This window comes from Nipponia nippon, unplaced genomic scaffold, assembly GCF_047370975.1.
Source record: "Nipponia nippon isolate SJK-2023a ecotype South Korea unplaced genomic scaffold, ASM4737097v1 scaffold_15, whole genome shotgun sequence".
Taxonomy (NCBI): domain Eukaryota; kingdom Metazoa; phylum Chordata; class Aves; order Pelecaniformes; family Threskiornithidae; genus Nipponia; species Nipponia nippon.
This window is the reverse complement of record NW_028262331.1, coordinates 774,834-801,343: the sequence shown is the minus strand read 5'-3', so window position 1 is coordinate 801,343 and position 26,510 is coordinate 774,834. Positions and strand designations below refer to the sequence as shown.

The window sequence follows — 26,510 nt, the reverse complement described above, 5'->3', positions numbered from 1 at the left end:
TGGTCCTCATGGGAAGACGATGGGGCTGGTCCAGAGCAGGGCTGGCTGCCCCAATCCGTGAATGGCAGCAGCGTTACGAAAAATACAGGAACGATGCTTCTTCATAGGGCTGAAAAACACGAAACCTGTGAAGCTTGGCTTCTCAAGCTCAGTGATGATTAACAAATTGCTTGCTCCTAAGGAACACCGTTCTGCCCAGTTTGCAAAACGGTGATGCTTTATGATCCTCAGGATTTCTTTTTATAAGCGTTGATTTAGACAGTCACGGATTATTCGGTGGCATCTGCAGAATCACTGCGTCCAGTGCTTGCCGCAAGCGGCAGAGTAATTTGATGGGGTATTGATGTTTAATAGGTGGGTGGCTGTCCCTGACCAGGTTTCGTGGTCAGTGGATGGAGGATTTCTTCCTCCTGAGCAGCTCCGGGAGGACGCAGGGGCAGGTTTTGAGCAGCGGGAGAGAAGGATTTATTTTTGGGTGGATGATCCGGCGCATGGGGGCGGGGAGGGAGGCAGGGGAGGCCGCGCGGGGCAGGTGAGTTGGGAGATGCCGGGGAGGAGGTTTGCCTCTGCGGAAGGGGATTAACGGGGCGAGGAGGATGAGGTCTGTCCAAGGGTGCAAACGGGAGGAACGAAGCCATTTTACGTGCGCGGTGCAGAAACTGCAGGCTGTTAACGAAGCTCGCGCGTTGCGCTGGCAAGGAAGGGGCTGGTGTGTGTTGTTGTCGGCGTTGCACACACAAAGCTCTCCTGGGCCGGCTGCTCCTGCAGCCTGTACAGACAGGCCTGCGCTCCTCAAAGACGAGGGATCGGATTCTTGCCCTCCGGGGGTTTCCAGCCAGCTCGCAGTTCAGAGGCGTCCTTTCTTTCTCCTGCTGTTCACGCCCTGCAAAGAATTTTCTATCAACAAAAGAAATTGTTTTATAATCAACTTGATGTTCATCCCCGGTCCTGGGGTATGAAAGGGGTTTTGAAGGACCAGGGAAATGGAGCCTGGAGGTGGTGGAAGCAGGGGATGGCAGCCAGTGGCACAGCCCTGCCGGGACGGGGCAGATGAATTTTGGGGGCACTCCAGAGTCAGTGAAGCTCTCGGGTACAGCTCTGGGAGTGGGAGTAATCGGACAAAATGCCAGAAAAGGAACAGTCCCTAGAAAGAAAGGGTTGGGGGATCGCTGGTACGTGCTCTGGTAGGCTGAGAAGACTGTTACTCCTCCAGCTTCTGTGACTGGACTCTGATGTCTCTGTTGGGTGCTCCATCCCATGAAGAGCCTTGAAATGTTGATCATAGCTCGGGCTGTACCTCAGAGTCAATAGGACCATGTAAAACTCAGAAGGATTTTCTTTCAGCACTGTTGGTCGTCATTCTAGGGAAAAACCAGTCTAGTTGAACCCTAGTTGATGGCAGCCCTGTCACGAATCTTCTCCTCTGTGCAGAGGTGCAGAAGTGGGAAGCCATGAGAGGCTGGGGAGGTCTCACCAACATCAAGTTCAAGAGCTGTGGGACAACCTAGGGAAAGAAGGAAGTTTTCTCCTTGAAGAAGACACATACTGTGGGGTTTGCAGTGCATGGTTTTCAGAACTGCAGCACGTAGACGTGGGTGACCGACAGATTTTAGTTTGTCCCTGCCAGTGGAGGTACTGGAGAGGGCTCATGGCACACAGCTGGCCTTGCAGCTGGGAAGGACAGACATCATTCCTGCCCTCAGGAGCGTGAAACACGTGCAGTCAGTGTGCAGGCTCTGCCAGCTCTGAAACACGGCTGCCCCCAGCATCTCCCGGAGCACTTATCTATCTGCCACCACTGTTACAGATGGTTTATAGTGAGAGATAGAGAACTTTTTGTCACATTTTTATGCCATTTTTATCACAGAGAGATGCCCTGCAGTCTCCTCTTAAGTGATGGAAATATTAAATGCTTCCAAATCCTGTTTCCACTATTTCTGTGCAAATTACAGCCTCGTTTGGAGCCCAGGTCTCCTAGTCCTGCCATGAAGCCAGTAACTGTTGTTCATTTCTTTGCCCTTTCAGGCTGCGATTACATGTATGTTTTCAGCCTCTTAAAGCAAAAATTTCTCAAAGCTCAGAAAAAGCTGGGGCCCAGACAGCCAGCAGGATGAAGACGGGGCAGGGTGGTGGGCAGCTTGCAGAGGAACATCATCAGAAGGAAGGGCCTCCAGGTGGAGGCCCAGCCTCCACTCTCAGGACACATGGAGGAGGGGGGCTGGCAACCTCCAGCTGGGCAGAAAAACTATTTTGAGTTATCTGACCATACTTCAGGCTTTTGTAAAGCAGCTGTTGCTTCCCTTTGCAGTACAAATGTCCCTGCCTGGGTCTGTGGTGGTGGAGTCAATATTTTTTTAGAGAAAGATGGAAGCGTGGGCTCAGGAGCTGGACTCGGTTACCTGACTGGTTTTCTTGGCTTCCATGGATGTGTCCAGAAGCTGGTGAGTTTGGAAAGGAATTTTTTTGTGCTTACGAAAGGCGGTTTTTAAATGTCAAAGTTGAAAGTACTTTTCCTTAGCAAAAAAATCACCACCAAGCCATCCAGAACTGGCTGGGCATGCAACCGTCTGAGCAGCTGGGCCGACTCCGTGGCATTTTGTAGGAGATTTTTAGGGCTTTAAAGGTAGCCCCATCTTGATGTTGTATCTCCTAGCCAGGAGCACACACCGAACAACCCACAACAGCCTTTGAGCTGTTTGTCTCAGAATTGTTTGCTTACTTAATTTTAAAACGACCACATCCACATAATCGGAGGGATTGCCACATCATGATGCTCTGAAAGTGTCCTTTGGCTCTTGATTTACAACAGCTAAATAGCAGTGGGGTCAGTGGCCAGCTGGCCACCAAAGCAGGAAACTGAATGACAACGAGAATAAATAGTGTTTCATGGAGCTGGAGTGTCTGACAGTGCTAGAAGCTGTGAGGACGGATCAGCCTCCGGAATATTATCCATGGAGAGGGCTCTCGATGGTTGTTCAGCTCTTGGCCAGCAGCGATGGCCGTGGGAGCAAACGACATATGGATTCATACCCCCTCCCCGCGCACACATGTGCCCCTGCCGGAGCAGGAGCATTGTACTGCCCACTAAGATGATGATTTTTGCTGGGGATGGAAGGAATGATTGATACAGTTATACAGAAGTGACATCTCTGCAGGTTTCCGAAGAATGAGAAACAGGCATCCTTGGACAGATCTCTCGGAGAAGCAGCAGTGTTTGGGAATTCCCCAACCCCCGGTAGCAGAAGTGATTGATGCGAGCTGTGAGATTATAGGATTGGTAAATGAGAAATAGTGTTTGGGCTGTCAGCTTGCCCACGCCGTGAGGGGTGCTCGTGATTAACAGCACTGTCATTTCGTGTGTGCCAGAAGAATGGCAGGCGCTTTGCAGACATAAGGACTTGATCACAGACGCGGGAAGAGAGCTCAGGCCAAGAAGAGCGGGAAGGAGGGGCCGTGTCGATTAGATTCAGCGAGGAAGGTCACTTCCAGACTATTTTTTGGTATTGGAGGAGGATTTGAATGCGTCTCCAGGAACAGTGCCACCCCCGCTACCCCACAGCAGTTTGTCCAAGTTGACCTCAGCGGTTTCCTGCCAAAAATACCTGTGAACAACAATGACTTGTTAACGATTTATCCCTGTGTTCTCAAGTGCTGCACTGATTCCTAATACAACAGAAACCATCGAAGCAGTGCTCTGCAGGCTTTGGCTACAATGGCTTTTTGTCCTTACGCAGTGACAGCGATGCAGATTGCATGAGGGAGCCGAGGGCTTGGCGTATTGGGCAGTGTGAATGCACGTTGTTCGGTGTAACATTGGGGAGTATCGGTGGGAAAATCAGCTGAGTTGTATGGGGGGGAGAAACCAGCTGAGCTGTAACGAAGGATTGTCCCTTCCAGAGTTTGCAGACAGTCGCGAACAGACGCTTCAGCCGTTTCCACGTGCTAACGGCAATGCCAGCGAGGCAGAGCTGTATGGAGAGTTTGCTTTCCGCAAAGAGAGCCGCAAATTCGCATTGCGTGGACCAGGCATGGCCCTGGCGATGGGAGCTGTGAGAGCAAGCTCTCTCCTTCCCTGGGAGACGGGCACCTGCCATTTTCACAGGCCACCAGAGCAGAAGTGTGGAGTCTTATGGCACGGAGGGACGAGATACAACATTAAAAACCTGTTCACTGTGCTTCCAGCAAGGCTGTGTAATAAACCTTTGATCAGCCATCCTGCCTCGGTGAGGGGGAGCGCAGCAAGATGAAAAGCAGCAGATACGGAGGCAGAATCTGTGATTGCAACAGCCACCTCCACCTCTCAGAACCAGGAGGAAAGGCAATCGAGCCTAGGAACCGGAGTCTGCGTGAGTCAACTCAAGGTGTAGATGGCCGATTTTACACAACGTAGTGTAGTTGTATCGCTGAGCAGCCATATCAGGAGCTCTAGACAGTGCTAGATCCTCTTTTCCAATGGTCTTTCTCTGGCAGAGACCAGGGTCATGTTAAGAAAAAAGCAGAAAAAAAGCAGAATTGGCAGGTGTGAGGCTGGCAGCTCCGTCCATCGTGTCTCCTGCTCTGCAATAACCAGAGATGAGAGAGAGAGACTTCCCTCCTGTCAGCGGAAGGGCTTTTCTCCTTTCTGAACTTCTTTTAGTCCTGACTACTGTGACTCCAGATGTCCTCGTTATCCCGGCACTCGTCCTCCTCTTGGCTCTCTGTCCCCTCTCAAGGAGACGCAGGTTGACTGGAGCTGGATGCTCCAGTGGAGGTGATGTCGCAACTAACCTACTTTCGCTGCCTCAAAGAAATGCTCTGTGAATGGCTCCCTTCCCGTTTTGCAGAGTGAAAAAAGCTGTTAGAGCTCAGTTGGTCTGTACCGTTTTAAAGTAACGTTTGGTCAAATTGTCTGGTGGTCTCGAGTAGAGACAGTGGGTAGGTAATCTTCTACGGGATCACATTCTGTTGGGAATAACTTCTGCAGGGAAGTTATTTCACTTTCTGCCCCATTTGTCCTTGATCCTGCGTGTTCGCAGCTCCCTGCTGCTCTGAGCACTGCAACAGAGGTGGCCGAAAACGGAAATTTCTTCACCTTTTTGGCCTCAGCCTCTTGAGTACTGGGCCAAGAGCTGTGTCATCCTCATCCCTAAGCACCTCCGCGTGGAGACGTGCCCTTTGGTGATGAATGCTGGAGCCTTCAGAGGCTCCCAACAGGCTGAAACTAAGGGGAAGAGTTTTGTGCTTGCCCGCTTCAAGCTCCTTTCACAGCGCGCCAGCCCAGCTCTTTGAACGTCTGTGGTATCTTCAGTTGCTGGACTCCCCAGGGTGCAAGCTTGGCTTACAGGCAGCAAGGATGGTAATAGTCAAAGGTGCATCTCAGAGCTAACAGGGATTGCTCTTGGAAGTGTCCTGTGAGAATACCTTCACTCAAATAAAAGTAGTTATTGACTTAGCTGAAATCCTTTGGAGTTCATTTGCAGAGGATGTTGTAGCACAAAGTATAAATGGGCGAAAAGGGAATGAGGCATGGTTGTGAAATCCTTCAGGCTGTTAACCACCTGGCTCTGGATGCGTCCTCCAGATCAGTAACTCCCCAGCTTCTGTAGGATGCTGGAAAGGTATAAAAAGTGGAAGATGACTCTGTGAGTGATCTCTGCGGGCTTGTGAGAGACGGGTCACAGGGTTACGTCAATTTTGGGTCTGACCCTCTGTGCCTGTGCTGGAATTCTTGTTTCTGCTCAGCATCTGAAGACATCGGTGAAATAAATTTGCAAACAACTCCAACTTTGCTGTTTAAACTAGTGCAGCCTTGTGTGACCGTGGGTTGTGTGACCATAAAAAGAGCACTTGCGTGTACATTGGAAGGGGAAGGCTGTAAACGAGGCAGGACTGGGACCCAGACACCCCATCTTTCGTGCCTCCTGTAGCAGCCGATGAGCTCAGCATCCCCAGGAGCCTGGAGCTGCATTCTCGGCATTCCTGCAGCTCCTTAGATGTCAGTGATGTCATCGATAGCAGCCAGGGAATTGCGGATCCCAGAGGGCCTGAACTCATGTCTTAGCAAGTAAGCGTAGGAGGAACCAATTTTTGTAGTGTACTGCACTGTACTAGCAAGTTTTAGTGAATCAAATCACAGCAAATCTACATTTTTGTCTCCTGGCAATACTACAACATCCAACAAGAGAGGTACTTGTGTCCTTCACCAGCCCCTCTCTCATGCCTGTTTAAAAAAACTACATGTGAGCAATAAAACAATGGGAAGCCGGTATGGTATGTGATTAAAAAGCAAGTAATTTATTCCTTTAGCTATTCAGTCTTCACCCTTGTGCCTGGGACCTGCTGACATACATCGTATTTCAAGCGCACAATTGGCACCATGTGAAGGCATCAGCCCTTCTCTGGAAAGCATCCCTTGGAAACTCCATCTCTTGTCAGCCTGCAAAAGAGATGCTTTTGCATTTTTTGTGCAGGACAAAATGCCTTGTTTTGGGAATGCAGGAGCAAAATTTTAACATACGTTTTCATACTTTTATTATCTGGCCTTTTCTACAAAGGGCTTTTGGATGATGGCATACCAGCGCTGCTGCAGCCTCCCGGTAGGCGTGGGATGCATCAGTTCATGCTGCTGGTGTAGCTGGGTGTTTTAAACCTCGGGCTGGACTGAAGCAGAGGGTTTTTTAACAATGGTTTGCAGATACCTTGAAGCCATGGTAGCTCAGCCTGCAAATGGTCTAGCGAGCAGTATTAAATAGCATTTTACAGTCTAAAGTTTGGTGGTAAGGGAGACTGATGGTCCATGAGACACGTTTCTATCTGAAATTGAGATTTTAATTTATTTTTTTTTTCCTAGCTGTATTTAGGAAGTTGCCTCTGACAGAAACTTCCAGGAGCAATGCACGGTGCAGGGATGAGCTGCTGCGCTGGCTGAACCTCCCAGGTTTCCGCGGGTGCAGGGCCGTCGGTAGGACGGAGCCGTCCTCTGCCGCTGCGGTATTTCCTGCCTCGGCAGCAGTTTGCTCCGTAGCCTCGGTGCTGCTTGAATGTGGCTCTGTGTTACTCAGCTGTAATTAGAGCAGCTTGCCAGTTCTTGATTTCATCCCTTCGTTTCAACGGGATTTCCAGACTTGGTGGTGCAGTTTGCCCCAGAGAGCTGGGGCTTGTTTTCTAACCCGAATCTAGCCAGACCTTATACCTACACCTGCATTTTTCCAGCTACAAATAACAATGGAAGTGATTTTATCTAATCTCCCACCACCTGGTTTGTTCTTGTCCACAATCTTAGGCATGAGGGTGTTGAAAACGCTTTTGGCAGGAGTAGCTTGAAGCTGTGTAACCACCGGCATTAACACAACCGCCCAGGCTGCGTGTAAAGAACGAGGTACGGATGGCAGCGACCTCGTGCAGGGAGGGAAACCTGGAGAGCCAGACCTCGTGGGCTGTGTGGTGTCCTCTAATAAAATCTGGAAGCCAGCACAGGCAAAGCCCTGGGTGATGCCCTGCAGGGAGGAGCCCACCCCGCAGGGACCCGCGGGGCACGAGGGGCTTTAGGAACCTCTCGGGTGTTCCTGTGTCTCTACGTGACTTGGCGGCTGGTCCCCAGGACACCTCGCCAGAGCAGATCTGTGACTTTCTAGCTTGGGTTTCATGATCGAGCGCCGAAGGCCCCTCCTCTACGCCGGCATTTCGGCGCTGGGCTTTGGAAGGACTCCAGGCCAGCAGTGAAGGGCTCTTTGATAATATCTGACGGGCGGGTAAGAATTTTGGGCAGCAGCCAAGGTACACATTGCCTGTAATCGTTAACTCGGTCTGTAAACAGTTCAAACGGCACTGAAGAGGCCGTCAGTTATTACATTAGAAAAAAGCCTTTCATCTCCCCGCTCAGAAGCCAGCCGTACAGTACCGGCCCCTGCTGAGCCGACTGTAGCTGCAGGTCTGCAGGCAGGGCAGGCAGTGCAGGCAGTGCTTGGTCATACAATGAGCCCCGCGCTGAATGGCTGACCTTCAAACCTTCGGCGCTGAAGCAATAACTAAATCATTAGTTTCCTTTTGTTCTGCACCTGGCTGAGGCGGTGGAGCCCAGGGATATTCAAGGGGGAGGGGATCAGGCGATGTTCCCCCCGGGCGCAGCGCCAGCCGGGAAGGCTCCTCCGCCCCGTGCCCGTCTGCTGCCTGCAGCCTTTCCCTGGTGAGCACAGGTTCATGTGCAATCGTGACACATGTCCGTGTTTCACTCGTGACCAGGTAAGGCTTCCCTGGAACGTTGCTGGTTTCTCCAGAAATGGCCACAGTGGTGGTTCAGGTCCACGTCGGGGCCCTGCAATCTCCAAGCAACACTGCTGCTGAGCTTCATCTTCAGAAGAGTCCTAGAGGATTCCCCTGTCCACGTCAACCTCGGGAGAGCCCTATGGTCTCCTTCCAGGAGCAGTTCAGCCCTCCTGGAGATGTGTGATGCTTCAGAAGAAATTATGGCATAATCTGCCCCAAGGAGAATTTCCTTGTCAGTCTTTGCTTTTCTAGATCTGTTATCTCCTTTCTAGAAGAGCAAGAATGCTCTTTGGGGCATCCACTTTCAAGGCTTTAACTTCGAAACCCACTGCAGAAACTTGCTGGCTGAGGAAACCAATACTCCAGTCTCCGCGGTAAAGTGATCTGGGCTTGTACCCACTTGTAAAGTGATCTGGTGTGTCTTTGTGCCTGGCCCATCACTGCAGAGCTGCTTCTAGGGTCAGAGCTGCCTCCTATAAAGGTGTTGACATATCAGTTGTGGAAGACCTCGTCTAGGAAGACCTATGCCACCTCTTAAGTTGGCCCCAAGTGACAATACAGCTTTGTGCTCTGAGTGGTAGGAAGGATGCCACCGGGCTGCCGTGCTGTCTGTACCACTTGGGTTTTGCCAGGGCTTTGAGGTGTTGCTGAGGGACACGGCTTGCGTGAGATTTGTGGAATAGTTTTAACCTCCAAACCACTGTCAGCACGGTGCAGAAGGTCATTGTGTAAGAGGGCCTTGAAGTATGGAGATTGCCAGGGGCATTGTCCCCCAGGGTGGGGACAAGTTGAGCCCTCTAAGGTGTATGAGGTGAGCAGGTCAACGGGGGTTGGGTGCTGTTCATTGGGTTTTGAATCCAGACTGCTTGCAGCGTGCTTGGAGGCAGCAGGACCGTGAGCTGTTCTCCCATGGCTTGGGCCAGCTTGCCTTTACTTTCATTTAGTGGTGTGAGTCAGGGATGACCAGAGAACCTCTCTTTGCCTTTGATATTCCACAATGGATGTGTGGACCAGAGAGGAAGGGTTGAACCAGACATCGTGGTGAAACTTTGCCAAAAATTTCCTTGTTGGCCCGTACTATCGTCATGGTGGCTGTGCTAGAAGAAGTGACGCTTGCTTCCCCTGTGTTGGACCTCTCTGTCCACAGGAGAGCAAACTTCAGCAGAGCTGTCAGTAGGACAGTGAGGTGTAGCCAGAGTTTTCTCCAACACCGTGGCCATGCTTGTGCAATTAGACGGAAAAGGTCCAGACTTAGTGACTCACCTAAACCGTCTAATCCTGCACATGTGATAATCAAATAAACATCCCTTTTGGGGTTCAGCGCTTCTCTTTGTTGCTCACCAGCTTTGTAATGAAAAGGAGAAGGAGATGCAGTTCTTGATCAGGGACGGATTGGTTGTATCAAACTCTGAGGCACTGCTGACCCTTGAGACGGGCCAACGATAGCGAAGCTCATGAGCATGCGTGAGGGCACAAGCATAGGAGTATTGCCTCGGCAGCTCGTCGATCCTTTGTCTCCTCTCCCACCTCTTGCCACGCCTTCAGGGGACTCGGATGGTTGTCTGAGCTATTCGCGTGTTGAGGTAGGACCGCAGTCTCTCGAAGAATAATGTGTTTGTTATCAGTGGACATGTTTGTCTGTGACTCACATGTGGGTAAGGTGTGTTTGCTGTTTTAACAGCTCTTGAAACTTTATGCAGGTAAATTAAAAAGCCCCATATCCTGATGGCTAAGCTTCATGGCCAGGAGTCATGGAAGCTGCAATTTTTCCTCAGGCCCCTTGAAATACTCTGCCATTCTCTTCCATGAGCCATTTCCATCTTCTTCCCACTTAACATCCGCTTCATCCCCCTGCCTCATCCCTCCTCATTCTCCTGTGTCCCAGCAGCATCCCCCAGCACTTTGCAGCTCTGCTGTAGCTGCATGCCGGCCTCCTGACAGCATCTCCTGTACCTCCTGCCCCTCGTTCCTGCTGCTGTGTCTGAGTAGCGTGACAGCTACGTAGCGGAGTGATCTCGGTGTAAGAGGGGCTTCTGTTGAGCTGATAGAGCTGAGGGTTAAGATAAACTGGGAAGAGCCTCTCTTATAGAGGAATAAAGACGTTCATGCAGCATGAGTGCTGAGGGAGACTGGGGACCGAGGATCTGATGCCTGGGGTGTCCCAGCAGGGCAGCGTAGCTGGCAGGAGCATTCCTCGGGCTTGCCCTGTGCCACGGGAGCGCAGCACTGCCCCGCATCGCAGGCTGAGCCCGCTAAGGGCCGTCAGTGCTTCGGTGACACAGTGTGTAACTGAGAAGACCGGGGAAGCCCACGTGCCCTGTCCCACCCCGACCATGCGGAGGTCCCCAGAGGTTTCCCTGGTGCCAGCAGTTGTGACAGGGGCTGTGCTCTGACGCTTCTGGGAGATGCGCCGTGCGGGTGCGCATCTGGCTTTCAGAGCTGGTACGTCTGCCCCGCTCCTTCCTGCGGCAATCCTATCGCGGGTTCCCCGTCTCCATCTCCTGATAGACCCCGGCAGAGGATCTCGCCCAATAATTCTCACAGCAAGGTCAGTGTTAGCAGCAGAGATGGGGAGGTGGGTAGTAAAGCACTTCCACTTGCGCTTTTGAAGGCTATGAAGGAATATAAACCTGTGAAGGAATGTAATTTATTTAGCTCAGAGCCTCACCGACAGACTTCCAGCAGGGAAGAGGGTGGATTGAGCCAGACGTTGATATCCACAAATACAGAAATGTCCGTATTCTGTCCTCACGAGCTCGTGCCCTGTGACAGCGACACGGCACAACTGGGTGAAGCAAGCAGGTCAGTGGGGAGTGAGCATCTCCGAACGACAAGCAGACACGGCATGGCGATGCCCGAGATGCTGCGTACCCTCAAAAGGCTGCCGTTCGCTGTGCTTTAGGCTCCTTGCTTGTCTCCTCTCCTTTCCGTTTTGGAAAGCCAGGCTCCTTTCCGTTTTGTCGTGTAGCTCACCTGCAAAGGAGCTTTTCCAACGAGGCATTTCCATCCGCTGCAGCCTGCGGCACCAACGGCGCATGCAAAATGCTGCTGGCCTGAGCTGCAGCAGTGGGAGGGCTTGCTGTCCTGCACAAAACCGCTGCGTGCTTCTCCTGGCCCTGCCCGCTGGAGTATTCCCTCAGAATCTCGTGTGGGATTGAAGCTGCCGGCATGCCTGCGAGAGGGAGAGCAGAGCTGGTGCTGGGTCACGGTCAGGAGTCACCCCGCTGTCCCCGTAGGTGAGGCGGCAGCTGGCTTTGCTAATGTTCTTCAGGAGCCCACGGGCTGGAAGAAGCTCTCCCGGCTCTCTGGCACTGACCACGAATCTCAGCTTTATTCCAATAGTTGGTTTCTAGCCCAAATATTTGTGGCAAAAGTCTTCCAGCGGGGAGGTGAGCGTGCAGCCCGTGGTGCTGCCCGGCGGGTGCAGCAGACCGGGGCAGCACCCCCACGGCCGCAGTTCCCCCGTGCAGCCCCCAAAGGCGGAGGGAACGGGCAAATACCAAGTGATGTTCCTCTGCAGCTCCCCGGCGGGCTGCGCTCGGAGGCGGCCCGAGCCGCGGCTGGTGTCTGCATCTTTGCATTTCACAGCTCTTTGTGGTCTTCTGTTCCATGAATTCTCCGTATTTTTTATATTTTTAGTGGTGTTAGGTAGCTCTAACATATCCCATCTGTACTAAGCTGAAGAATTCTTGTTCACTTAATCTCTTCTTGTACAGAAATAGTGCCCTCTGTTTAAGACGGCGTGAGTAGGACTTCTTGTAGTATTCAAGATGTTGACACACTGTAGCTTTATCTAGTAGATTTTCTTTTTTTAATTTATGTGTTACAGTATTGCCTAACAGTCTATTTGCCCTGTGACTGCTTTGGGTGATTCAACAACGGTTTCTATAAAACTCCCCGCAATGACTCCAAGATCTTTCCTGTTCATTAACAGCTAACCTGGAGCTCGCCCTGTGTAAAATACCTAGATATAGTTTTTCATATTTGCATTTTTTACCATCTTTTATCAGTCTATCACTCAGTACCACGAGATCCCTTTGCAGCCGGTTTTAATATCTACCAACTTGAATATTTATATATTACTGAAAAACTTTGGCCACTTCACCATTCCTCTGATTTTCCAAGTCCTTTGTGAATATTGGGACAACGCAGTTTGCTTCTGGGACTGTCCTGGTCAGGTCACTCCGTTGTAAAGGCTGCCCTACTTTTTTCCCTTCTGCTTTCTGGAGGCGACCCTGGGGAGTACGGCGTGCTACTCTGCCATCTGCCCTTGACCTTGTGGGAGAACAGCGGAGATGCCAGCCTACGGCATTCACTGAACTGCCTTCATCCCCACGCTCGCTGGCTGCTTCGCGGAACCCCGCGGGTCTGGGAAGCATCGCTCTGCTTTTCCAAAGCGCTGTTGGTTCTTCCCTTCTCTTCGTTATGCTGGGGTTTTTTACCATTTTTTTTTTTGGCAGGGAAGTCAGGATTATCCATCTGCCATTCCCTGCATCGCTCTCAACTTCTTCAAATTCAGTTTGGTATTTGCTACCTGCAATTTTTCTGGTATTGTGGTCAATTTAGCGATGAGTTACGTGTTGGTGTTACCAGTTCACCAGTTTAGTCCATGATTTTTCTAGAACCTGTTGGTGAACACTCTCGTCCTGCTCTCTTCCTCTCTTTTCCATGCCAACCTTACTGATTGCTTATAAAATTTTTACTGCCGCTTCAAATCAAATCAAATCAAATCAATCCTTTTGACTCATCCCCCGTGAAGGAAGGGTGTGAATTACTCTGAGTTCCCTTACAGAGAAAACTGAGGCTGTTGGGGACTTTGCTTCTCCAAGTGCTTTTACAGCCCTTATCCCTAAAGACACTTTTGTGAACAGAAAGGGGAACAGAAATGTTTAAATGGTTCTTGGGGGAAGAAAAAAAAAAGCGAATAATCTCTTTTCCATGGGCATAGTTGATTCAGTGAGAATTAACAGGCTTAGACCGCAGCAAAACCGATTCAGATGAGGCGTTAGAAGAGGAGAAGGCAGCCCTGGAGTGGGTGAGGAGTCTCCCTTTTTGGAGGTCTCGAAAACAGGTCGAGCGAGTGTCTCTGAGGAATGTTTTAGGTCTGGCTGATCCTGCCTTCGGGCAGCAAAGGGGGCTAGGTGACCTCTCGGGGTCATCTTTTTTTTTTTTTTTTTCCCGACTGTTTTATAAATGAAGCCCCCAAGTGAGAATCGAGCACCTCTCCATGCCTGCCTTCCCCCAGGACCTTTCCACGGCCCCTGCGTTCCTGCGGGGGAGCTCCTGGCTGCTCGGCGCAAGCTGGGAGTGGTGCTGGCACGGCGGGAGGGACGGGTTGGCGTGAAGATAGTGGGTCTGGTGGGAATAAAGTGGGAAAGGCGGCGAGGATAAGTTAGAAAAGAGAAATTCAGTATTTTAGGAGAGGTGGATGGAAAAGGTAGAAAAGAAGGCGATGCCACAGGGTAAGGAAACAAAAAAAAAAAAAAAAAAAAAAAAAAGCGGTAGCAAGCACATAGGGATGCGGAGGAGCTCTGCATCCCATTGAAGGGGTGACAGGAGGGACGTGGTGACAGGGAGAGAGGCGGTGACAAAGCCGGGGGTTCATGGGTCTGGCTGACAGCATCTTGCAAGCAGTGCCTGGGCCAGGGTACGGGCAGAGCTGGCACGGCTGCATCGCCCAAGAGCGGGTCCAAACCCTGTCAGGGAATGAGCTGATCCCAACCCCACCTCTGGGATCCCAGCAGCACAGAGCGAGCCAGGGATCGTCCTGGGAGAAGGGTCTGGCAGAGCATCGATGTGGCTTCGAACAGGGAAGCCCCAGCTGGAGCAGCGCTGTGGGATCCAGCATAAAGGCCATCGAGGTCCTTCTGCTGCCTGGGAGCCCGCGGGAGCAGGGAGCACTGGTTCAGGACCGCGGTGGGATTTAGGCAACGTGCACAAGACCTCTTTCATTTTGGATATGAGCATACCTCCGTTCTCCAGTGACTGGATTTTGCCTGTCCTTTGTCTACTAGATCAGAGAGGCTTTCTGTAAGAAGAAATGGCTTTTTGGCTGTGGCAGTCGGTGCTACAGAGGTGCCCAGCCCAGCAGAGAGGGGATGCTCTGCCTGCAGAAACGCTCTGCTCCCGCCATCAGCGGGCCCGTCTGCAGCCACGTCTGGTTTCAGAGGGCGGGAGGGATCCTGACTCTGCAGCCAGGGCCACCTCTTGGGGCATGAGTCCTCTGCATCGAGGAATCTCGTAATATTTGGTTTTCCACATCATCCTTAGATTATTTTTCAAGTTGACTCTTGCCCTGTGAGCACAATGTGCAGCCGTGGTCGCTCGCTCCTAATGCAAGGGTTGCGGGCAGTGGAAGTGCCAAGAAATGCGGTTGTAGGATGTAGACAGTAAGAGCCAGGTCTTGCTGCTTTGCTGCTGCTGGAGGAGTTGCCTTTATAGCCCAGAACGGGAGGAGAAGATGGTAGGACGAGAGGGAAGAGGTGGTCTGGAGCAGAGCGTGTCGCTTGGGTGGATGCGCGTGTGTCGCTTGCACGAAGAGGAACCCTCCCGAGCTGCCCCCTGCTCGTCTGGTACCGAGTGCTGAGGAAGGCACCTGGGCTCAGCCTCCAGAGGTGATTAGTGTCAATGAGGTACCCGTCACGGAATAACGAGGGGGCCACCAGTCTGCCTCCGCTCCACGGGCAGCTGCCCCCGTGAGGAAGGGTCTCGGCTGGCGGGGATCCTGCGTGGCTGTTGCTCTCCCGGTGCTGTCTCGGCTGCCTGCCTTGCCCGGCGTGGGTGCAGTTGTGCCCTGGCAGGAATGCCCGAGGCAAAGGAGCCTGGCCTGGCCAGGGAGGGTGGGTGTCCCCGAGGGAACGAGGAAAAGACCAGTGTGCCCAGTCTTAATGGAAAATCAAAGGGAAGGTTTTGGTGCACTCATCAGCAGGTCTTCTCCAGATTTACCGACTGGGTCCCCCTCCAAAATTTTATATACACTCCCCACGTTCATGTGGAGCTGCTTCTGCATAGCTCGTTGCTCTTATTCCCAGCGTTTATCATCAGTGCTGCGATCAGGCCCAGCAATCCTCATCACAGCGAGGCTGCTCCCTGCTCAGCACACAGGACTGTCCCTCGCCCCAAAGAGTCACTGCCCCAGGAATGGCACAGCACCCCGAGTCACTCCCACCCGGAGTCGGACGCGGCGCCGGGAAGTGCGACTCCTTCCCCAGCACCGGTGGCCTGGGCTCCTCCGGGCTCCGGGAGCAACGTGGTGAAGGCTCGATAACGCCGGCAGCAGGGTTATCTCTGAATTATTAGAAGTATCACGAGACACGCTCTTTGCATTTCCTGTTTTGTGTTTTTCTGCAATTATTAAGATGATATATTAACCAGAAGCCGGAGAACTCCCAGTCAAGCAAACAGAGTAATGGCATGGCTTGGTGAAGCCAGCGGGATCGCGGGCGCTGCGATGCCGTGTTGGTCTTGGTGAGGGCAGCGCCGGCCATTGCTCGAGTGAAGCAGGGGGTTATTGGGGAGCTTTCCCTGAGCGCTCCCAAGTCAGATTGGATTGCTTCCCCAAAATCCTGAATTTAATCTAGAGTTTGTGGTGCTTGCCTAGGTACAATTGCGCTCTCTCTGGCGTCTTTAAGTCTGAAGTGTAAATTATATAGCATTTTGACATTTTTCTTCTAATATCACTATGGACTGGAGAGGAGGACCCCAAGAGAAAGACGGACGAGGGACTGCCAAAGGCACGCAGCAGTTCATCAGGGCCGGCCTACCCCGTGCAATATTTTAAAGCGTAGCAGGTTATGTCTTAGCTCATACTCGCGGTGCCATCTCTTATCCTCGGCTCCGAGCTCCTGAAGGTGAGGTGAGAGTCTGGGGTTTGATTTCTTCATGCCCTTGTGACTGTAGGTGTTGCCTACCTCAAAATCTAGGCAATTTGCAGATATCTGTGGTTGTGGGTTTGTTGTTTTTTTTTTTTTAATCCTCACTGTCTTAACTCGCTTTCATGGCCTTGTGAGACCTATTCTTGTTTTGTAGCCCAAGACTTAGTGCTATGAAACGTAGCACTACCATTTTGCAGTCCCTCCTGATTTTGCAGCGCCGGGGGGCTTGCGCGTCCGGAGCTGGGGCCGGGCGGTGTCACAGCCCAGGCTGCGCAACCCCCCGCGATTCCAGCAGCCTGCCCCGCAATTCCCTAACGGGTACAACGCGGCGACTTGGCGGGGGGCAGCTCGGGGAGGGGCACGGGGCAGCCGGGGTCCCCGGCGGGAGCCTGCAGCGGGCCCCGGCCGGGCCCCGCGGGGACCTCGGCGGCCGCCGCCGGGCGAGCAGCGGCCCCGGAGCGGCTCCCCCGCGGGCGCCCCGCAGCCCCCGGCGGGGCTCAGCCTGCCGGGATCCGGCCGAGAGCCCCACCAAGCGGTGGCAGCTCCTGCTGCAGCCCCCGGGGCTTTCCCGGGGCTGTTGGGGGGAAGGGGGGCATCCCTCGGCCGCGGCTGTGGGCCCCGAGCTGGCGGGGAGATGCAGGGCGGGAGGCTCCAGCCTGCGCCCGGACCGGCTCCGAGCCCGCAGCCCCGGCCGATTTAGCGCCGTCCGCTCCGGCCTCTCCAGCCAGGCAGAGCTCTCCTCTCCCCGTGCCCAGGAGGGCCAGCGAGGACATTTGCATCTCCGAGTGAACGGAGGTGCTGCTTGCCTCCTTTGGCTTTTGAAGGCTTCCGTGCAGATGGCTGCATCCGAGCGAATCGCCTACACTCTGCTGTCGGGCATGGTGCATCTCCTCCTGAAGGACGGGACTAAAACCAGCCCGGGTGAGTCGCGCTCCCTTGAAGGACCTGTTCCCACGACCTGCTCGGACCTTAAAAGGCGACATCGGCATGTCTGAAGTTAGGTGAAATGAGCCCCGTTCTCCCTCTCCCCCACAGCTGGATTTCTGCAATAAGCAGCTGGCAGGGAGGAGGAAACATCACCTGGCTGTTGCCCGGCCTGCCCCGCTCCCCAGCCCCCGCCAGCCCCGTGCGAGGGGTGAGCCCGCGTCTCTGGGTGCCCCGGCTCCGTGCTGGGGTACGCCGCAGCCTGAGGGTGGGGGCAGCACGGGCACGGCCGAGTGCGGATGCAGAGCGAGGGGTGTCCCTGGGCTGCTCTGACAATTCCTCCCCGTTTTTAAATCTGCCAAGACAACAGCCTTTTTTTCACAGCACTGGGATGCTGTTGCAGGATTACCTGCAGGGTAGGCGAGCCTTCCGGGCGTGCTTCTGGATGGGCACCAGATACAAAGCCTGCCCTAATCCTCCCAGTTTATAACTCTGAGCTTTCTTGCCTGTTTCCCACACTTCCACACACGGATGCAGTAACAAAAGCTGTCCGGCAACCTTAGTATTTACAGGCTGTTCTGTACCATAACCTGTGTGCTTCATACACCACAACGCAGTCAGAGAGGGGGAAGCCAGATGGCTTCTGTAGGACGAGCTGGGGGGGCTCGTGCAAGATGATGGGACTCCTAAGAGGGAGCCAGCAGCCGAATTGCAGTTTCCTTCAACCTCCTGCCATCCAGCACAGGACCAGTGTCCCTCCACCACTAGACTGGAAAATCAGAGGCAACGACACGCTTTCCAGGCAGGGGTCAGAGCGGCGCGCGGTGGATGTCATCGTGACGGCGAATGCACGGGAATGCGGTGCAGGCACGGGAACGCAGTGCAGGCACGGGCAGCTGGCACGGCCCATCCGAGCTCTGCCCCGGCGGCAGGACAGGCTCACCTCCAGTGGACTTGACCACTGAAACCCAAACCGAGTGCCACTGGCAGGCGTGAGCCCCACAGCCTGCGTCCCCGTGACACGCTGGGCCACGCCGTGTCCCTTCTGTAGGATGCCCTGCAGAGGTGTGTACCCAGACCCGGTGCCTCGACCCTGCCCCACCTCAGCTCCCTGCTGCCAGCGGTTTGCCTCAAGCTGATGAACATTTTTCCAGGACTCACTGACGATGTGGTTATTGGGATCTTTTCCTCTCCCTTCTCATTCCTGGTACTTCTCTGCCTGCTTTCAGTTTTTCACTCCTTCCTTTGGCTTCTCCTCTGCAAATTTATCATAAAGTTGTTGAGTTTGGTGGCTGAGAAACAAGAAGTGCTGGATGTTTGAGGGCCCCAGAAGTTTGCTTTTGTTGTGGTCCCTTCGCCTTGCCCAGAGGGCTGGCAGCGGGCAAGCTGCCTGCCGGCAGGGAGTCCTGCGGCCCCAGGATGCCAGCGGTCCTTGCAGCACCAGGACCTGCGCTGTTGGGACGCTCCGTCCCAGCAGTCAAGGGCTGCGGTCTCACAGGCTGCTCTGGCCTCACGGATCTGTGACTGGGACAAAGGCGGACCTGAGTGCAGCCACCACAAAGGCAGAAACTCCACCTTTCTCTGGGACGTTTTCCTGGTGGACCAAAACTTTGACAGTGATTTGCTTCTTGTGGCGTTCAAAGCCTCGCTGACGCTCAGGCAGGGCCATGGGCCGTAGCAGCGGTGGTGATGCCCACCGCAGGGGTGTCCTACAGCCGCTGGGCAGCTCCTTACGGCATGGTGGGCTTGAGCCACCCTTTGCAGCGCTGAGCCCCAAGATCTGAGTTTCCCTTTGCTTTTGTCCTGCAGTCCCACCCGCTCTCCCTGTGCAACACCAGCGAGGATGAACACACCGAATCGGGATTCATCACCATCGTCAAGCTTGAACAGCCGGATCGGGATCCCAACCCCTGCCTGTCGCTGGCTAACAAGGTAGGCACAAAAATGCCTCCAATGGCACCAACCCGGGAAGTGAAACCCATGGTGCGGGAAAGAGCGAGAGCAGGAGGAGGCAGCAGGGTAGGAAAGAGCTGTTGGAAGGGGGAGAAAAGGACAAGGATAGAGCAGGGTCCTTGGCAGAAGGGGTCCTTTGGGAGAGACGCTGTGCCAGCCGTCCCCAATACCCATCCCTCCTTATTTTTCGGACTGCCTGGCTTTGTAAAAGGTGTGGAGTTTTCCCTAACCCGACTGCTCTGGGACAGCTCAGAGCTTTCCCCAGCATCCCGTTACGCTTTGCTGCCTGGCAGCCTCCCCTTGTCCGCTGGCCTGTTGGGGGGATCTGCGTTTCTCCGTGTCCTCTGTCCTGTGGGAAAACACGGACACAGAAAACATCTTCTGTGGTCCTGTCGTTAAAAATAACACTGTAATACTTCACTGGCTGAGGCACGCAAAGAATCAGTGCTGAGCAATTCGGACAAACGCAGAGCAGACGAGCTAGCGGTGGGATGTGAGTCTTTAACAGCGCAGGCCACCATCCGCCCTCCAAAGGGATAGGAGATCTCGGAGATCTTCAGATCAGGTTTCCTGTGAAAGAGGTACCTTAGTTGAAACAGCAGCTACAGTGTCAAAAGCTGAGGTCACTGGTACAATTCTCCGGTAATAAGGAAGTCAGGTAGGAACGAGGGTCATTTTAAGGCTTAAAATCTTTGTGTCTCTGATAAAGTTGCATGGATAAGGCTAACATTAGCTTTTTCTTCAGTGGTTCACCGCGTCCTTTTATTGTCTCTGTACTAAATGTTGTGTTATTTTCTACAAGCGCTGTACAAACATGAGAACCCCCTTGTTTAGCTCTTCTTGGCTGTATCTGGATTGCATTGAGGTCTGCCTTCTGCTGGTAGTGACATGCTGGGGATGGGGACAGGGTCCTTTTCTGGCCTCCCTGCAGCTCGGCTGAAGAGGGCAGGCAAAACTTGTACCAAGCAGTTATTCCTGCACGGCAGGGTTTTTTTTCGCAGAGGCTGTGGCAACAAAAGCAAGGCAAGGGATGTGATGCTGTGATGGATTTGCCAGCCCGTGCTCCTTCCCCCCAGCTGCATGGACAGCCAGGCAGCGATGCCTTTCTGGACCAGGGCGGAAGCTTAAATTTGGTTTGCTGCTGCTCTGGAGACGATGCCAGCTGTTAGCACAAGGCAGTGCGCTGGCGTTACCCACCTCCTATCCGTTACCGCACATCTGGAAAATGGCCTGGTCCCACCCGTGGGGGTTAGTGGTGCACGAGGATGGTGGGATAGTGAACCCGAGGGCTTCCAGCACAGCTGGTGATAGACGTGAGAGCAAGGGCTCTGCGGGTGCCGTAGGGAGCACAGCTGCTTACTCCAGCTCTCTCGTGTCCATCCAGACGTGACCATCCCGTTATGGTGGTCCCAGGCTGCCGCATCTCACAGGGGAGGATGCTGGGTTGGGGCCAGCAATGGTTGGGGTTTGGTCAGTGCAGCCACTGTGGAGGATCTTGAACAGGAGGAATGAGCAGCTTCAAAGACTCATCGTCCACTTAAGAACCTAAAAGGTTTAAAAACTGTTTTGCTAGTTTTGTCCTTAATCTTTGAGTCTCTGATCACAGTACTGGAAGTAGCAATGTGTTACTGAGTGCCGGGATCGGCTGAGGAAGGTCTGCACAGGGAGGACAGGACATGGTGCATGGCTGCACTGCGGTCGTCCTCACTAGCCTTGATCCCTTCTCCAGGACCACTAACCCCCCAAAGCAAATAAACCCCTCAGTTCATTGCCATGCTCACGGCTTGATAAAGTGACAGTTCACTGGCCTTTAGGCATCATCGCTTGGTTACCAGAGCCGAATCCAACACTGGATTTTGAGATCCAGCTGAACATGACATCGGTTGCCATCCTGCCTGCAGGTAGCCCTGCTCCAAGATCTCACCCAGGAAGGCTCACAGCTCTTCTCCCCCCAGACGGGACTAGTTTAGCCATGAAATACAGGCAGCTGCTCCTTAAGCTGGCCACATCCCCGGGCCCTGTCTTGTACCTTGGTTCCTCCATCCCCCTGCAATTGCTGTCGGGCTGCTTCTTCATCCTCCTGAAGCCTCTGCCAAGCTCCTGTCCCCCAACATCATACAGATCTCTTCTTCAAAATCCCTGGCCAACGCTTCTCCTCAAGAGCGGGGATGTAGCTGTGGGATGTGACCGGTGCTCACTGGAGCAGGAGCCTTGTTTTCCTGGCATGTCTTTCTTGCGGTAGAGCTTTGCATGTTGAATTGCAGCACTGTATCAATGACGATAAAAATAACTGTGTGCAAGGTGTTATCATAACCTCTGCTTTAGCTGTCACCCAACCAGGCAGTGCGTGCAGGGAACCCTGCCCAGCCCAGCAGGAGGAGAACTCCACCAGCCACCCGATGCACTTTGCTGCTTCTCCTCTCTTAAATTCTAGCACTGCTTCAGCATCCAAAGCCAAAACCAGTAGGGAAGGTGTTTGGTCTGCACGGGGAGAGGAAGGCATGGAATATACCCCTGGAATCAATTCAAAGGGATTTCTTTTTCTTTCTGATGCATCATTTGTAATTTTTTTGGTGGTTTTTTTTTTTTCCTGAGTGAACCATTGATTGCAAGTCTGGTTGACAGACTGCTGAAACCTCCTAAATCATCCTGTAAATACATATTTGCACCAGAAGTGTTTCAGTCCTCAAACAGGGAGGTCAGCTGTGCCACGTGGCTGAGGAGATCTGACGCAAAGACAGCAAGCACCCAGAAAAGGATTGCAGCAAGCAGGTTGCGAACAGCCCGAACAAAAGTTGTGTCCTTTGCAACGGGAGTCAGAAGGATGCTGGGAAGAGTCACTTGCCCAGTCTCAGTTGTTCGTTTCCCCGTCATCGGTGTCCTTAGCAGGATAAAACCTTTGTAGAGCTGTACGGTGTTCATCAAAGCTTGACTGGCTCCAATGGGTGGAAGTCACTGCCTGAAAGCCCTGTTTCTTCTTCGGTGCTGGCAAACGCTGAGGCTCCTTTGATCCCAGGCAGGACCCCAGTCTCTGATCCCTGCCCCAAGCCTCTGATCCCACTTTTCCAGCTTCCTTGTCCCACCAAACCCAAAAGTGTCAAATCCTATCAGCAACTCAGAGCCTTCAGCCCTGCCTCCGTGGTCTTCCCGACCATCTGCACCTCCACTCACATCCTCATCCCTGTCCCCAGACCCAGGCACCCAGCTTCTCCCCGTCGAGGTGCGTGGAGCACCTGCAAGCGAGGGATGGAGCCAAACCTGCTCCGCCGCTGCTTGCTGCGCCAGGAATGCCCCTTCCCTTCGCTCAGCCGGTGCCCTGCGTTTGATATTGCAGCTGGGAAGCGGCGGCACTGACCTCTGGCCCCTGAGCTGGGGTTTGGCAATGCAGTGGGTAAACTGCTGCAGCAGCTCCGGCAGCTCCCTGTTTGCACAGGCGCTCCGGGACGCGCAGATCAAAGGGCTCCGCATGAGTAAGAGCGGCCCAGCCCTGCACTTTGTTCACGTTCCCGTCTCCCTTTCACAAGAGGCTGCCTCTGCCTGCCTGGAGGGCTCGAAGGGCTTGGTGGGAGGACGTGGGTGACCCCTCAAGGTCCTCCAGGCAGCGTGCTTTGACCTCACCAGGGTGGCATGTGTACTCATTTGGGTGGGTCTCAAAGCTGTCTTCCTCGGACCGCAGCAACCGGTGGGCTGTGGAAAGCCATCCTGCTCCTAATCCTAGTCCAGACCTGCAGCCCAGGCATCGCCTGAGCTTCTCCCTGAGAAATGTGGGGGACAGGGACCAGGGAGAGCGATGTGTATGGGAGTCAGGCTCATAGGCAGCCCACAGCTGGTGCGGCCACGGTGAGAAGTGGGGACTTGCAGAGGTTTCTGCTCTCCTGGGACGGGAGGGTCAGCGGGGCTCATGGGGCTGCAGGTCCCTCCCCAGCAAATCCCGCTCTGAAGCAAAGGGGCAGATGGCACAGAGAGCTGGGGAATTTGGTGTTCAGGTTTATGGGTTGCTGTGGCTGCAAACCCACCAACTAATTTGCCTCCGCAACTATAGGGAGAAACTGTCTGTGAACCGCAGAGCTCAACACAAGTACAGAAACCAAGGTGCAAACTGTTTTCTCAATCTAAGCAGCAGGTGCTTCTTTCTCCTGTGAAGAGCCGGGGGGCAGATACATATCCAAATGGTAGATGTTAATACAGATGTACAATACAAAATGTCCACTGAAGCTTCTGTTTTTTTGGACAGGCAAAGCTGGCAGGGGAGCGTGGAGCCCGTGCGATCCTTTTTGACATTACCGATGATGAAAGCGCTGCTGATCAGGTACAAACCCTGTTGATATTATCAGCTAAACCACAGTGCCCCTGTCCCATCCCAAAATCTGCCCAGGTCAGGACCCACCAGCCACCAACAGGCAGTGGGAGGTCCCAGGAGGATGCCGCGGGCTGGCTTTGAACGTTAGCTCAACTGTGCACACAGGCAGCGCTTTTCTCTTTTGCTTACTCCGTGGCATGTCCAGATCTCCGCACGGCACAAGCAGGCCAGCAGCTTGCGAACAGCACCTCGCTGCTCTTAAAGGATGGCGTCTGGGCAATGGAGCTTTTCTGCCAGGAGCTGGACGCTTCCTCTTGGGAAGTCACAGATTACGCGATCCCATCTAGTACAGACGAGGGTCTGCCTTAGGGGAAAGATGATTTCTCGAGTTTTCACGCCAAAGTCACGACCGCCCTGCTATGCTGTTGGTGATACTCCTGCTGCAAGTTTAACATCGGTTTAGAGACCTTCAGAGGTCCCTTCCACCACCACTGCTGTCATCTCTGGAAAGGAATAGGTTCCCCATCGAAATAATCAAAGGATAATGAAAAGCATCCCGCATTAGATAAGAGGACAGATAGGGGAGCTGGTGCCTGAGCTTATCAAAGCTCTGAGCTGACTCCTGCTCACTGGATCCATCCCTCGGGGTTCCTTCATGCACTTACAACTTAATTTCTGATGCCAGAGAAGTGGAGCAGGGAGCACAGGCCGGTGAGGTGATGCTGAGGTGGCTCGGTGAGGGTACGGGAAGCGGCCGGTGGGTCAGATGGCCACCCCGCTTCAGGCCAGCCTGGAGGAGAGGGCAGACAGGGACACTTGCTGAGCCAGCCCGTGCCAGGCTGCCTGGACCGTGGTGGAAAACTGCTGGTACGATCAGCAACAAGCAGAATGTCCTGCAGGTCACAGAGGGAGGAGGGGGAACGCTGATGGGGCTCACAGGAAGAGAAGAGGAAGCATTTCTGTAGCGAAGGCAGCATCAGCAATGTTGTTGGCAGTTAGCATATGGAAGAGAAGAGACCAAGAACTTTTGCACAGGTGCTTGAAAGAGGAGCACAGGAGGCGCTGAGCAGTGCCCAGGTAGGTGTGCATGAGGAGGCCCCACTGGAGGAGATGAAGAAAGCCATGGTGAAGAGTTGGGAAAGAGGAGGAGCTTCCATCTGATTTCATCATAGAGGGACAGTGCAAGTTTGGGGGAGCAGTCAGTCTCTAAAGTGTGTGCAAGGAGCATCGGGAGGAACCAGACGTGCCTGGGGGGCCAGGATAGTCCTTGTTTCAGGCTGCTCTGGACGGTGTCTCACTGTTTGTTTCTTTACAGCTGAGAAAGCCCAGAGGTCTGAGTCAGCCTGTGGTTCTGATCAGGGGCCACGATGCCGAGCTGCTCATGGGTGTCGTGAACAAGAACAGAGAGGCCCACGTGAAGATAGAGGTCAAGGAGCCACCAGCTTGGGTGAGAGACACACCATTCCCCCTGCCTTCTGTATCCTCCCTCCCAAGCTGCCGTGCCATGGAATAGGACCTTCCCAAAGATGTTGAGCTTTCCTCCCCAGGGATGGAGATCACAGCCCTTTGCAGGAGCTGCCTGTCTGCAGCATTCAGATGACGTGCTGCAAATAAAGGCTCAAAAGCGCTTTCAGCTTATTTAGTTTCTTTTGCTTAAACAGCACATGTGAGGCGAGGGGATTCCCTGTCTCTTCAGGTGAGACCAAGCCTTGATTTTCTCATCTTGTGCTACCTTAGACCATGGCCCCTAGGGAGCTGAGATGCTGCAAGACAGGGAAATGCCATTCCTGCTGGAATGTGCAGAAAAGGCTGAACCTTTTTTCTTTTACCTGTAAAGAGCAAGGAGGTAGAGCTCGGCCAAGGATCATGTATTCAAAGGCTGATGGTCAGGAAAAGATCGGGATTCCCCTGCCTAGCCTCTACTTCCCACCCCGCCACACGAGAGTAATTTCTTTCCTGTTTTATCCAACAGCCAGACTACGACGTGTGGATTCTTCTCACGGTGGTCAGCACCGTGGTCGTCATCATTTTGATTTTTGTTGTCCGCACAAAGTGCCAGCTGAACAGGACTCAGGTAGGAATCGCACGGAGCAGATGTGTCTGAGCAGAGACGCGTGAAGGGCAGGGACAGACACAGTTTGGGAGGGGAAGTGTGCCTCTGTGTGGAGCGAAGATGTGGCCGCGTGAGGCAGGAGTGGCGCAGGGATGAGCGGAGTGATCCAGGGACGGGCTGGCGGCATCCCTCGTGCGGTGGCCTTGCTCTCCTGCTGTACCACCAGCACTGCAGCCGGCAGTCCCAGCACCTTTCAGAGCTTGTCCCAGCACCCGAAGCTGCAGAGCTGGCCCACAAGCTCTTGATTTTAACAGTGTCGTCTGTATTGGTAGAGAGTAGAAGATTTAGTATTTTTAATAGACACTAACAAATTAAATAATCGTCTTTCCAGAGTCAGATGTATTTCCAGATTTGAGAATACCCCATTTGTCCTATAGAAAGACAAGCCTTTGGGGCTCAAAAATTCAGCACTGCTGGTGACAAAGCCTGCTCTGGCTAAGTCAGATGAGACAAAAAGTCACCTCTGGAAATGAGTATCACCCCCACGTTCCTGATAATCCCATTTTGAAAACGGACAGGCAATGAGAAGTACGGCAATGTAAGGCTGAGCCTCTCCTTCAAGCCTCCTTTCTCCCTGGCAGGACTCCCTGCAGCAGCAGACCATGCAGGCCATCGGGCAGCTGGCCACCCGCAGGTACCAGGCAAGGTGCCGGCAGGCGTCGCGGTGGGACTCGGCCAGCAGCTGCAGTTCAGCCCCGGTCTGTGCGATTTGCTTGGAGGAGTTCAGCGAGGGCCAGGTAGGCTGCGGGCACAGCCGCTGGTCAGCCACGGTTCTGAGCCACGGGTGGGAGCTGCAGTGGGAGCTGAGCAGTCTGGCAGGGGCGGGAGGCCCTTGGGATGTTTCCTTCAGCGACTCCTGAGGGTTGGGAAAGGACCGGCATCGATGGAGGTCTGCCTGCCCCTTGGCCAAAAAAGCCCTGTCGCTGCTGAAGTCACTTGCCTGCAGATGCAGATGGGTCTCCAGCTGTCGCTGTAGGGTAAAATGTCCACAATATGTCCGTGTTGCAACAGCAGGGCAAAAGCGGGGTTCGCTTCTCCAAAGCACTCAGCCTGAAACCCTGCCATTCCCGAGGAGCAGCACCTCTCTGGATGTTCACACCCC

General features: G+C 53.6%; 1 protein-coding gene across 1 annotated transcript in view; it reads left to right on the top strand.

Annotated features, from left to right (window-relative positions):
- Window positions 1–26,510, top strand: part of RNF43 (ring finger protein 43) — a 63,437-nt gene that overhangs the window by 25,302 nt on the left and 11,625 nt on the right. The window contains exons 3-7 of the mRNA XM_009464805.2: window positions 18,852–18,974; window positions 23,230–23,304; window positions 24,611–24,742; window positions 25,268–25,369; window positions 25,990–26,145. Coding sequence (XP_009463080.1) covers window positions 18,852–18,974; window positions 23,230–23,304; window positions 24,611–24,742; window positions 25,268–25,369; window positions 25,990–26,145 — 588 coding nt within the window. The remainder of the gene's footprint in view (window positions 1–18,851; window positions 18,975–23,229; window positions 23,305–24,610; window positions 24,743–25,267; window positions 25,370–25,989; window positions 26,146–26,510) is intronic.